This window comes from Halyomorpha halys, unplaced genomic scaffold, assembly GCF_000696795.3.
Source record: "Halyomorpha halys isolate HHAL.00 unplaced genomic scaffold, Hhal_1.1 Scaffold69.1, whole genome shotgun sequence".
Lineage (NCBI taxonomy): Eukaryota > Metazoa > Arthropoda > Insecta > Hemiptera > Pentatomidae > Halyomorpha > Halyomorpha halys.
In genome coordinates, this window is record NW_027108206.1 from 1,002,465 (window position 1) to 1,017,018 (window position 14,554).

Below are 14,554 nucleotides of genomic sequence, written 5' to 3' on the forward strand. Positions count from 1 at the left end.
CATATAATTTAAAATATGTAGAAGATGGTCAGGGTTGCGGTCAAAAAAGAACAAAACAGTTTTCAACTATTTATTGTCCGACTTTTCGCCCCACTTTGTAGGGGTTCATCAGGGCTAAAAAGATACAAAAACAACTAAGAACATTACAACAATAAGAAACAAAAAGGTAAATTAAGGTAGGATAAATATTATATAAAAAATAAGTGAAAAGGAAATTATATACAAATCAAAAGAAGGAAGAAATAAAATAGTATTAATATAAAATAAACTTGAATAAACAATGATAAGAATAAAAAATATACGGTTAAAAAAGTACAGGGGACGCATATAAAACAGAAAAGTAGATGTAGGAAAACAAAATTTAAACACACTAAAAGACGGAAAATGAAGAAGAAAGTTGTGATTAAATAAAGGTCGCGAAAGAATAAATAAAAATAAAATTAATAATGATAGTAAATAAGCAAAGAACTCAAATATAAATTGAATCATAGATTAATTAATGTATTAACATAACTAATAATATATACTGATAGAAAATATTGTTAGGATAATAAATACAATATAGGTATGATAAAAATGATTGAAAAAGAATTAAATAAAGAATATTAAATAAAAAGGTATAAAAATAAAATACAGAATAATTAGACAATGATATTCTTATCATTGTTTATTCAAGTTTATTTTATACTAATACTATTTTATTTCTTCCTTCCTTTCATTTGTATATAATTTTCTTTTCACTAATTTTTTACATAATATTTATCCTACCTTAACTTACCTTTTTGTTTCATATTGTTGTAATCTTCTTAGTTGTTTTTGTATCTTTTTAGCCCTGATGAAGCCCAACAGAGTCGTTGGACAATAAATAGTTGAAAACTATTTTGTTCTTTTTTGACCGCAACCCTGACCATCTTCTACGTATTTTGAAATTATTATTCCTTTACCATCATTGACACAGGTCTGAAGTGTGTGCACTAAAAAAGAACATCTGCAACAAAGTGGCAGAAGTGATTGTTGGCATTAATTAGCAGCAACTCATCCTTATACTTTTTATGAATAAGTAATATCAAAGCTATTGGATTACTTGTAAAAGTGTGTATATCACACATGGCACTAAATGAAGAAATACCGAAAATACAGTTTGTATATAACATCAATAAATAAATGTAAGGTATTCTCTTCCAATGTGTAAGATAAATAGTAAGATGTCATCACTATGCAACAGTATATCATCATTAACACTTGTTGCATGTGCTATGAACAATGATATATCTTTGTTTGGCACAAAAAGTTTGTATATCATTTTAAGAGTTCTTTGAACTCTGATAATTGTGTAGTTCACAATATTTATTCTTACCAAACTAGAAATTTGAATAATTTTAATATTTATTTCATTAATTAAAAAAAAATCTTATTAATTATTCTAAAACTATAATGAACAAAATTCTTAGGAAAAACTAATGTAAATATTGTTAAAAAAAACAAAACAAATATAACCTTACCAGTACCACAAGTTACACCATGATATGCTTCTAACCAGGCTTGCATTCCAACTTGTTCATGTTCGGTGACCAACATAATTATGTCTTTAGCCCAATATTTTTGCTCTAGAAATTAAAATAAAAAACTGATTCAAACCCTGATAAATTTCAAACAGTAAACAGTTATCGGGAAGAAAACATCAAAAAAATAAAAATATCATAATAGGTGAGGGAAAATGGGATTTGCAGGATAATTGAATGCCTGAAATGGTTTTTATTTCTTTATTTGGACGTAAAAAGAGTTTAATTTTTTTATTAAATGAAAATATATAATTCACATGCAACATCTCTTAACAGGATTCATGTCGAAATGTGTTGTCATTACTCAACCTTCAGTGGAGTGGTAAAGCTTTTATCTTTAGACATGAACTGGAATAATGCAAAAATGATTACCATGATTCACCCGAGCAACGGAACATCAAACAGAGACTACAAAGCCATTACAATTCAAAATGTTACGTTAAAATAGTTAGTGACTAAATATAATTTTTTTTTCTTTTTAACTAATAGCCATATACTACCTAATAATCAGCTGCTGTGACTGTCTTTAGAGACATCATACACCAAATTTAAGTTGCATCAATCACCTACTTGTCAAACGCACTAAACTTTCCATTCACTACAAAAAATTATTATATACTATGATAATCAGACCAATTTGGACATATGGAATTGAGCTCGGGATCTCTACTAAACCATCAAATTCCTCCTGTATCCAATCCTTACAATCTAAAATCCTCCATAAAATCCTTGATGCTCCTTATTAGGTCACACATAAGCTCATCCACAATGACCTTAACATCTCTTTTGTTACAGATTTGGCCCGAAACAGATATATGTATTTTCATTCCAAACTCCTTACCCATCCTAACCCATTAGTTCTTAATCTCTCATCCTTAACAATCCCAGATAATCCTCTGAGGCATCTGAAAAGAAGATGGCCACGGAACCTTCTAATTTAAACTAATGTTTGAAGTACCACCATTGGGTGGTTCCTTCCCAAGTTTTTTAAGTGCTTGAAACATTCATCCAAAATACTTTTTATATGAGGAGAAGATGGTTGGGGGGTGCGGTCAAAATATAACACAAATAAGTTGAAATAACTTATTTAATAGTGTCAACGTTTCGGCCAGAATTTCTAGCCTTCATTACACAGCTAAGTGACCAATCAAGCCACTTGGCTGTCTGAATTGCTTCTAGCAGCCCTTATGAAGGCTGAATGTTGATACTATTAAATAAGTTATTTCAACTTATTCATGTTATATTTTGACCGTAACCTCCAACCATCTTCTCCTCATATAATTTATCCACGGTCCACTATCTCTCATCATTTCAAAATACTTACTGTATTATTATTATTATTTTTTTTTTTTTTGTACAGTTGTAAATTGCATAAAATAAATTTTTAAAAAATTAAGAAAAATAATTAGTAATTTTACAAACAATTGTAGTTATCCACTTCCAGTTTACAAGTTTTGTAATAAATAAACCAATTGGCTAAAAAAAATAAACAAATTACTGAACAATAAATTAACTACATGAACTATTAATATCAATAACCACATTCAATTTCAATTTATAATAGGGGCATTTGTTTCCAAAATAGTACAAATCCTAAACATTAAATTTATACAATCCATCAATAATAAAGTATTATGTTCTCATCATTAAGAAAGAATTAGGACTTCGTATTCAGTAAATAAATAAAATTCTTCTGAGTATTATGTAATAAATTTTATTGATTTAGTAATATATATATATATATAAATATTGATTCTAATTTATTTCATGTTAATTTTATGCATCACTAATATATCTATCAATAACAAAAATCTAAGTAATTTTGTGTATCAAACATTATAAAAAGATAAACAGTTTTACTCAACAATATAAAAAGATGTGAGAAAGAGGATTTTGATGATAAATATCAAAACACCAATGGCGGAGTGGTATACGATAGACAAAATGACCCCCTCCCCCCCCATAGTCAGTAATGGATTAGCGGACTGAATACCAATGAGCTAATTCATCTACGTAGATAATAAGAACTTTTTATATCACCAGGCTTTAGTAAGGAAATGTAATAGCTGACAGAATGCCAGTGAAGGGAGTTTACCAAATGACATGAACCTAACAATAAAATCATAATAATGTATTTGTAAAGCATGCATACTGCATGGCAGTGAATAGTGTTGAAAGAACATTTCCTCAATCAATGTTACAAAAACTATCAATTTTTTTTATTACACCTACTTACTCCTAAAATACTGAGTAATTGCCAACATTACTGCTAGCCCTGGTGCTGTGGTCTCAGCAGGGTTGTTATTGCTCCTGTATGGAACAGATAGAACGATAGCTTCATTACTGGCACCTCCTCCACGAATGATTCCATAGATGTTCTTACCACTGTAGGTCTAACAAAATAAATAATTTAATAATATATAAAAGTTGAACAAAATTTAGTCTGCTTAAAGTTAAAAAAAAATATTTTAAAAATAAATACATAAAATGGCTTTCCCCACAAAAAGATTATTTCAAAAACTTTTAATACGAACAGGGAATTAACTATCATTGCCAATAATGAATTAAATTTATAAAGTAGTATTATAACAGTGTCACAAAGTAAAGATTTCCATAGTACTAATCAACCAATAAAATAAATTTATAAGAGCTTATTCATTTTACTACGAATTTCAAAAATAAAAAAAAAATACTTTCTGTGATATTTAATAGCATTCTCTTTTGCAATTCAGTTCTTAACTATGGCTACATTCTGAAAAATCACATCAGAGAAATATTTTACTGGCCATGAAGAACACTATAACTTTTTCTAACGAACTATATAAATAAAAATGTGTGGGATTGAGTTTAAACATTAAACATCATTCACTTTTACAATTAAATATGATTATGATAATTCCTGTAATAATACTAACGGGAAAAGCTAGTAATTCAAATACCGCATAAGTCACCAAATAAATGTTTTCAATTTTTATAAATTCTACTTGTAAAAAAAAAATATGTACATCTCCTTTTTACACTTCAACAATAATTTTTTTCAATAGTGTGTGAAAAAAAAACAGATGGATAAACAGAATCAACAAACATGCGAAAGAGCTACATTTAGCAAACTGGAAAGCAGACTCCAAGAAAAGCAGGTGTGGGGAAGGCCGGTTCGGGCAACCAAAGAACTTTAAGGCTTGTAGAGCTAACCGAAAAAAAAAATTTCAATATTATTCAGATTGAAATCAGGGCTAGATCTGCGCCATGTCCAAATCTTCAATATAATGAGCCATATTATAATATGGGTCCACTGTTGTTAAGTAATTGTCATTTAGCTATTTTAGAATTTAGTTGCTTTATATATTTACAAATATGAGAATTTCAATTGATATCTTTTAACATTTTTAGGTTTGATTTATTTCATTGAAACTCTGTAATATGTACTCAACTTAATATCATGGTAAATTTATTTACTTTATTTTATTCTTTTTTATTTATTTTTTTTGTGGCACACCAATAGTGTGTCAAGTATTGAAAATGCTATATTATGCCAAAGTAAAAATACTTTTTTTCATCTATCAGTACTTCTTCAAAAATATAGCTATGTGTTAAAAGGCACAGGAGTAAACTGGCCAGTAGAAATCTGTCTTGTATGAAAGTGGTCTTCCTAATACACTAACTTAAGCTAGTTTTATGATTCTTGATCATTGAATGTGCGCAAAAAATAATTGACAACTTCAATAAAATGATTTTTACTTATAAAAATGAAGAGTTACTTAATCACCCCAAAACTTCCTGATAATGTGAAGTTGTGAACAAAAGATTCAACAGAAGCAAGAGTAAACTTTTCTCTAAGCCAATCCTCCGGGATTGACTCTCCATCCAACACATAGTCCTCCATTTCTCTTAAAATAGCTTTAGCATCTTTTTGTAGGTCAGATCCAACTACAACTAGTCCTGGAAGTAATGCATTTTCAGAGAGATAGGTTGCTGTAAAAAAATTCAAAAAGATAACAATGAGTGTATATAAGCATAAATAATTTTAGATTTATGAAATACCTCCCAAATAATAAATTAATGTAAGTTAGGACAAAACTTCAATACAACTAGTCTACAGCAATGATATATTTTATAGTAATAAAGAAAAATTTCAAATAAGATGCACTATCATTATAACCCTCTGAATATAGAGGGGCCGCTAATAACCACAAATTCTATCACGTATCATATCTTACTTTAAAATATAAAAATGGTTAAAAAAATGTTTGTCTTCACCAGAATGAAGGAAATTTATTTCCCAACTAACTGTATTGCTTGAAGCATAATACACATCAGTACATAGTAAAAATGTATTTATTATAATCATTTGTTCTTTGAATAATGTGACTTGAGTTTCATAAGAATTTTTACTAAAGCTCCTTGTAATCACAATTAAGATAGTTCAGTTCTTAGATTTGACTATCAAGGAAAGACTATGAATGTGGGATCACCGATTCCAATGAAACATTATTCAATTTTATTTTATATTGATACTATTTTATGCCTTCCTTCCTTTTATTTATATGTAATTTCTTATCACTTTATTTTTATATAATATTTATCCTAGATTAAATTGCCTTATTGTTGTAATATTGTCAGTTTTTTTTTTTTTATCTTTTTAGCCCTGATGAAGCCCTGCAAAGAGGGGCGAAACGTCGGAAAATAAATAGTTGTAAACTATTTTTGTTTTTCTTTTGACCGCAACCCTGACCATCTTCTTATATTTCAATTTTTACGGTCAAATATATATAAAAAAAAGTTTTAACTATATTATAAAATTTGATTACAATAAATTTCATTAATTCCAAATTTTTATTAACATGGATTTGCACAATTGGATAAATATTTGAAAATCAAACTAATCTCAACTCAAACATATAAAATTACAGCAGACTGTTAAAAACTATTTTCAAAATAGCAACTAAAATTGCACATGTTTATTCTGCTGAAATATCAGAAAATATCCAAGGATTTACGTTTCATATGAAAATACAGTTAAGTGATACTAATTACAATTGAGCACATTAATCAAAGTGTTCTTACTGTACTATTTTTCTCTTCAAAGAGTAGTCTTCAGAACACTTTGCTATTTTATGAAGCCTACAAAAAATGTATCTATAAGTCCTCAAGTCAGCAAACTGCTTTGCTAAAACATATTAAAAAAAAAAAGTCAAGCAAGTTTTATATTTAAAAAAAAAATCATTCTCGTTAAAGATCATTTATAAAATTTAATTCTGTATTAATGTCAGTGGAGTCAGCCACCCTACTTCCAAGCTCTAATAGTTAACAGCTAGATTGTCTTCAAATTTTTCTTAGTATAGAAATGATGAAGCATCCTGTTCCTATTTCAATAATTGAATGAGTACCTTCCACTCGATTTGAAGGTGTTTAGTCAATTTTATATGTTTCAGTTGATATTATTTTAAATTTCAAAAGACTTAACTAGATGTCCATAAAAGTGAGATTATATCTTATCGTTGTGTTGTTCATTATTGCATAAACCTTTTCCATCCTGTAGGTGTTATCTCCATCCAGGAACATCATTATGGGAGAGAGCAGGAAAGGAGAGTGTCATACCCCCCCCCCCCATTTGAAACCCAAAATCTGGGAAATTTGAGACAAAACAATATTAACAGAGATTAATACACTCAATTTTTTTTTTTTTTTCCTACGCCAAAGGAGGCACATCTGCCATTTTGTAACTACACTCAAAATTACACATTAACACTTTCTAGACAGGTCAGTTTTCAAAAAATGTGTAAGAAAACAGCAAATTCTAGAGAATATTCCTCAGAACCCCGGCAAGTTGGAAAATCATGTCAAATTGTTGGGAAATTTTATATTTTTATCTCTCTCTCTCTCCTCACCCCCCAATAAATTGTTGCAGAAACACAATAAAATTTCATATGTCTCTATCTTGATCCAAGATTTAAAATTTGAAGAAAACGATGCACTTACTAATTGATATTTCAATAAAAATAAATATTACCACCGTTAGCAAGCCTAAAAGCCATATTTGAATTCAATAACTCAAGGTAATTATTCATGCAACATTATTTCACTGATCTTTCATTGGTTTGTTTATTGAAAATGAAAAAAAATTGTAATCTAAGATTTTAACACCAAAGTTACGTTTTAAATTGGTAATTCATTTTTTTTAACTTTATTGAAGTCATTCAAACTTGCATTAATCATGAAATATGCAAAATAAAATTGGGCTAATCACAACAGAGTAAAGTAATTCATATAAATGTTTGATTATCTGATAAAAAATGTGGGCAAACAAAATATGCAAAGGCATAAAAATCTGAGCACTGGTTATAACCAAGAATTGTCGACCCCTTTCTCAATGTGAATAGGCGAGTGCACACTCACTTCCATGTCAGAGTGACAGTTGTGTAAAAGTACTGTTACTAAATATGTTTGTAAATGTTAAAAATGGAAATTTATAAATAAAGAAGGGAAAAAATACAAAGAACCTATACACTATCACCCTTAGAGATTGATATATACACAGATACCCTATTCAAACAATTATATCTTAATATACTAATATAATAGTATATATGTGTGAATATTACCTGAATTAATCTGATCACTAGCTAAACACAAAAACCAAACAATGGACATAAGATATAGTAGAAAACATACTAATTTATGCCTCTTCACTAATATTTTAAATGGTTTGCCTTTAAGACCTGATGGGTCAGTTAAAAGAGCCATATTTTGACTAAACCAAGATTAGATCAAAATACTTCTAAAGACTATAGCTCATTTAACGTAGGTTTAATTCATCAAAAACATTAGAGCATTGAATATGACTATTCAGGTTAACAGATTATTATGAATAAATCATGGTAAATACGACAGAAAATATTAATTTCCTTAAAAGGGAAGACTAAAAAAAGTAACAGAGTTTTATAGCAAATTCAGCAACAGTCGAAATGTGAAAAATACAAAAAAACACCAACTACATTATTTAAACTAAGCGCACTATCAAAACGCCTTTATCTCGATAAGGGAATGACTAACCTAGCAGTGAAATACAAAAATACCAAATAAGTTACTTTACACTAGGTGTGTAACAACTGAGCTTTGAACCTGTTACCGATTTTCCAAAGTAACAAGTACGACTATTTCCTGTAGTATCAAGTAGGAACCTTACATGCTCTGATAATGTGGTGACCTTTTTTTTTCCTTGAGTACTTACCGTTTTTATCCCTTACATTTGGAATTCGGTTGATTTTTTACTCTAGTCAACTTTTTCGAGTAATGTAACAGACATTGTATTAGGTAATTCTTAGGAACTGGAATGACCGTATCTGTTAATGAAAAATACTGATTTTGGACATCAATAAGGATGAACCGTTCCTCATGAAAACGAGGAGCCGTTCCAGTATCGAAAGTGATTGAAACGTTATAATGGCTTCGTTTTTACTTCACAGCAGTAATAGAACGTTTCGATCCACCTTGGGGTGGCATAAAATCTGTACTGCCGATGTGGGTATTTTGTTTTTGCTTTAACGTCTAATTGTTGGATTGTGAGTTATTTCGGGTAAAATGGCTTTAAGTTATATGGACTGCTATTGCAGTGTAGTCTGCACGATAGTCCTATTATTCATAAGAGATGTTGAAGTTTTGTATGATTTATGATTAGTAAGTAGCTCATACGGACGATAAAGAACGATAGTTTTAATCCTTAGATACTTTTCCTGTTAGAAACATGTTTTTTTTTCTTTAGATGTTGAACTTGAGAACATAAAATTACCTAAACCATTTTGGGACGGGATAAGTTTATTTTAGGGATCCAGGAGGGAATTTCAATTTTAGGTGAGGGGTGGATTTTGAGATTCAGGTCAGATTTAATATCAGATTAGCCTTCGGGGTGGTTATGATTTTGGAGTCTTGAGGAGATTCATTTAAGGGCCCCGAGCGGATGCATGTAACAATTGCTTCACTGATCATTATATGTACTATCAACTATCTCGCAAGAGTTAGTGCGACAGTGCTGTATCATTTACTATGTTACATACTTTACTGTATGACAGCATTTACTGTCATAACTGCAACTATCAGTAACAGTATTGACCATGGCAGTGGTGGCGAGTGTTTCTGTATTGACTGAAACAGTGCGACAGTTCATTGTTAAGGCGTATCCACATGACAGTTTAACTTGACTATTGCTTCAGTGACATAACTTATACCATCAACAATCACGCCTGAATTATATGATGATTAGGACTATCACACTGTATGGCTACAGTTGTTACTGAAATGACTGAAACTGTGAGACAGTTCAATGTCAAAGCGTGACGGTCAACGTGACAGTTGTTTCATTAACATTGCATGTGCTATCAACCATCATACCATACCAAGAGTGATAGTAAATACTGTCATGACTGCAAAAACCATACAGTTGTAGTTATAACCAAACACAGTCCTTGCTCAGGCCTAGGGACTATTTCATAGGATTGTCTGATAGTTTGACTAATGGAAACGAAATCGAAACAATTAAGTCAACAGTTAAGCCCGTTAATTTCCTGAGATTCATTATCTCAAAATGTTTGGTTTCGTGTGTTGTTTGTTATTTTTGTGTTTAGAGATCTCTTTAAGAAAGATCAAATATATTAATGTGAATGGTTTTATTTTCCTGTTATTATTCCCTTGAAGCCTGAATATATCTTGAATCTATATATCTTGAATATATCTTCCTCACTTTCAGGTTTTAATACTTAATAGTTATCTAGTTATGAAATATATGAAATGCCTGTTGTTTCTCTCTCTAGTTATATCCCAAAACTGAAATTGAGTTTTTTCTGGTCAATGATACTAGTTTATTTTGCAGTAAACCTAAAAAAAAAAATGGCTACCATCTTTTCATCAATGCATGTTTAATTAGGATAGGTCTGCTGAATATTAGGGAACCTGACTGCAAGTGATGAGTTTTACGGGTATTTATAGTAAATCCTAGCAGGATGGAAAATCAACTCAGTAAGGTCATAGCTAACGATCGTGAAGGGGATAGGAAATCCTAAAGGTCTTTGCTTTGGATCATTGTAGGGACGGATACTCCCTCTACATGGTATTTGCTTAAAGTCGAGTGGGTAGCCAGTTCTACAGGTATTCACTGTACTTCCTAATGAAAGGAAAAAGGGGATGGAAGGAGGAAAGATCCAGAGAAGGTGGAGTGGGTTGAGATAAGTAACAAAGACATATGCATGTTACAAAGAAAAAAGACCTAAAGTATAAAACCCTGGCCACCGTTGATAGTTGTTCGTTTCTCCCACCAAAAAGTCCGAGACGAGGTACTAAAACTAATAAAAGTATAAACAGACTTAACCACGAGGCACCTCGGCTGGGAGAGCAACGAGTGGATATAAATCAGCAAGGATATGACCTCTGCCAACCGACTGTTCTACGAGGCAGAAGAAAGCCGCCGACAAAGTAACGTATGTCTGGTCCGCTAGGGGATGGGTTTGTTGCTGGCGGGAAGATGGCCACCCAGCAATCATGATAAATAAAGCTGAAGACATTGAATGACTGCCACTACTATATAAATCCACGATTTATTCGCTTCTTTTCTTTTATTGGGAGACTCATACTTTTATTTCCCATTTATTTATATATTAAATTAAAAATATGACTATGCATTTATTTTGTTTTATTGTTTTTCGTATGGAGCTGCTGTTTCTGGCTAACAGCATTTCTACGGCTGAAAGGGATTCCAGAAACAGCATTTATTATTTATTTGTGTATTTCTATTTCAGTTATATATCTTTATCGATTCCTAATAGGAATCGACCTACAATCCTTAGAAATGTTCTACCTATTTTTTCAAACGAAGTACTAGATACCACAGACCTCCTTGCTATGGCATGCTAAATACAATTATGTATGATTATAATCATTGAATATCCTTTTCAAAGGTGTCGTGTTCATGAATGTTCTAAGCTATGCTAATCAGGTGGCATGCAAGTTGTTTAAATAAATCAAGTCGGGTTAGCATAATGTTACATTTACAATTATTTACACATGAAATATCTGTATGCATGAGGAGAAGATGGTTGAGAGTGTGATCAGTGAAGAACACACATATGTATGTTTTTATGTATTTGAGGTCTTCCCTGACCGCACTCCCAAAGATCTTTTCCTCATATATATTATCTACGGTCAACTATCTTATCATTATGAAATATCTTTATGATTAAAGAGAGCTTAATAAATATATTGATTATAATTTAAGTTAACTTAATATGATATTGGATTGAGAATACCGGATAGTATTGTAATTCTAGTGATTTTAAAATCTAATTATTTTGCCATTCAAAATTACTGCATATTATTATTACTTATCTTGTGTGTTGCGCCGAAGCCCGCAACATACCAGATAAGTAATAGTCTGGATTCAGCCCGGCATTTCAACAGTTCCAGCTGTTTCCTCATCTGCTGGAGTCCTTGATTTTAGATGTCCTTACCTGCTCCCCTCGGACTACTGCGGTCGAATTCTTCTCGAACCCCTCTCCTGTTCTTCCTTCCTAAAAAATATCTTTGCTCCCTTGGACTTTCTTTCCAGCCATTTCATTGGCTGATCAAATTTTTGGGGTAGATCAAAACTCAGCCTAAACATCAGGGTGGTTATTATTCTATTATCTATAATTTATAATAATCTCTAATATAACAATATTGCATACTACGATCGGAGTTATATTGAAATCTAACATTTATTCAAATTTACAAGAAGTATGTTAAAGTTACAATATATTTATTACGTTTTACAATGCTGACATCTTAATTTAAATAGAATTATTGTTATTCCTAATATATTTGCAATACTGTCCCATATTATTCTCTCAGTGTAATGATTATAGATCTGTTACCGGTAATGTTCATTTATCAAGTAAAAGATAAGAAATTTTAAAAATTAAGATTTTATTTAAAAGGAAGAAAAGGTACTTGCATTTTAAACAGAAGAAAAATCGAAACTCAACGTGGTCATCGAGGATAAATAATATTGATTAATAATAATACTGTCACTACGAAAGAAAAGAAGCTACCATATGGCACTACCAAATATTCAAGCTAATTGACTGTGTTCTTCGATGAGTCGAGTCGTAACTGTTGCGTTCACCTATAGTATCCGGTGGCAAGTGTAGCAAAGAATAAATAAATCTCCTTCCTCTCCCCTTCTTCAGACACGAGGTGTTCTTCAGGTGTCCTCACTTTGTTCAACCCTTTTCTCCATTTACCTTAACGATCTCCCCGATTCCATTCACCACTCACAATACCACTTATATGCTCACAATCTCCAAATCTTCCAATCCTTCCATTCCTCCGAGATGCTTGAGGCTATCCAAAAGATACAAGAAGATCTAGATAGCATTAACGCACGGGCGTTAAATAACCATTTGACGGTGAATGCTGAAACTATGGCCATTGTTATTGTGTATAGTATCTCTTACTTTTCCTTAACAACCAATTGATTTACTTCTACTCCACAATAAAAAACCTTGAAGTCATTTCCGACTAACACCTCTCCTGGAATATCTCATATTTTCCTCATCACACGCAAATCCATAACTGTACTTGAACAATTCCTAAGATTAAGTGATTGGACCCCTCAGAATACCCATCAGCTTCTGGAATTCTCTCTCGTACACCCCCCGCCCTCCGACTATGATCCTTTAGTGTTCGGAGGGCTATCTCCAGGTTTAGAGTTAAAACTGAAGATTCATGAATTACTTCGTAAGATTTATCTTCGGGCTTCCCAGGCGCTCTCATGTCTCCTGTTATACCGAGTCATGTTCTCGGTATACCGAGTTGAAGTGGCTCTATTCAACCTCCCAAAGGCTATATTTCCTTGGTATTTTACTATTCCAGGTCATTAACATAATAAAAAAAAGCTATTTCCTTGATATTCTTATTCTACATTCATCCATCTATTCATTAATCACCAGATCCCAACTGACTGATTTATATATGGCCCTCCATAGAACTGCCTCCTTCAGCAAATCCTTCGTCATACGTGCAACCTCCTTTGTGGAGTTTTCTTCCCTTCTCCATTTGCCAATCCTCACCCATTCTTTCCTTTAAACAACACCTATTCCTTCACTTACTACATAACCAAACTTCCGCATATACGTGAACGATGTATATCTCCGTATATTGATTACTATTATAAGTTTTAATTTAACCTAATGTTTTAATGTAATTTTAGCCAGCATAATGAAACTTTGTAAATGTTTGTCAGACAATTAATCTTAATGTGGGAACAAAGTATTTATTCTGGGGGGACATTTGTCTCAGAATAAAATTATTTTTTCATTTCACTTTATTGGAATAATAACAAAATTCAATTTCTCTAAAAATATTGGTAGTATAAACTGATCCACTGATGTGTATTGTTACTCAGTGCCCCTCAAGGTGGTGAATCCGTGAGGCGGATTAGCACAATAAGCTTTTTCAAGTTGCGCTTTTAAACGCTATTGAAAGATGCTACATACAAGACATTAGCTTTTAGTGAATTTGTAGATTCTATTGTAATATTACTAATTCAAATAATACATTTAAGAATACTATAAAATATGGCATGGTACACGACGTTCTAGTGGCTCTAGAGCGGCGACTAGTAAATAGCAACGATCTCGTTACACACTGTTATAAAACTGAAACTGAGAATGGTACCAGTTTATTCTGCAGTAAACCTAAAAAAAAAGTTTTATTGGTAGAAAGCCTAATTTGAATTTTAGATGATACACAACAATCATTACATCACTTTGTACATCTCTCACAAATGTAGTTCAAGACACTGATCTTTTTCAAATGATTAAGTCAGTTTACCTACATATATATATATATACATATATGTATATATATGTAAGTTAAGTATTGGCGAAAGCAAAATATCAAAAAGAGAAGAAGGAATAAGATCTAACTCGCTTGAACTGCTGTAAAACACTATATTTATTGGGTTC

The 14,554-nt window shown here is 31.3% G+C and overlaps 1 protein-coding gene across 1 annotated transcript in view; it reads right to left on the minus strand.

Annotated features, from left to right (window-relative positions):
• GAA1 (glycosylphosphatidylinositol anchor attachment 1) overlaps positions 1-8,445 on the minus strand; it is a 27,530-nt gene extending 19,085 nt beyond the window's left edge. The window contains exons 1-4 of the mRNA XM_014438873.3: positions 8,165-8,445; positions 5,329-5,534; positions 3,799-3,955; positions 1,503-1,607 (exon numbers count right to left, since the gene is read on the minus strand). Of these exons, the coding sequence (XP_014294359.1) occupies positions 1,503-1,607; positions 3,799-3,955; positions 5,329-5,534; positions 8,165-8,306 (610 nt within the window). The 5' untranslated portion in view covers positions 8,307-8,445. The remainder of the gene's footprint in view (positions 1-1,502; positions 1,608-3,798; positions 3,956-5,328; positions 5,535-8,164) is intronic.
• Positions 8,446-14,554: the final 6,109 nt, after the last annotated feature.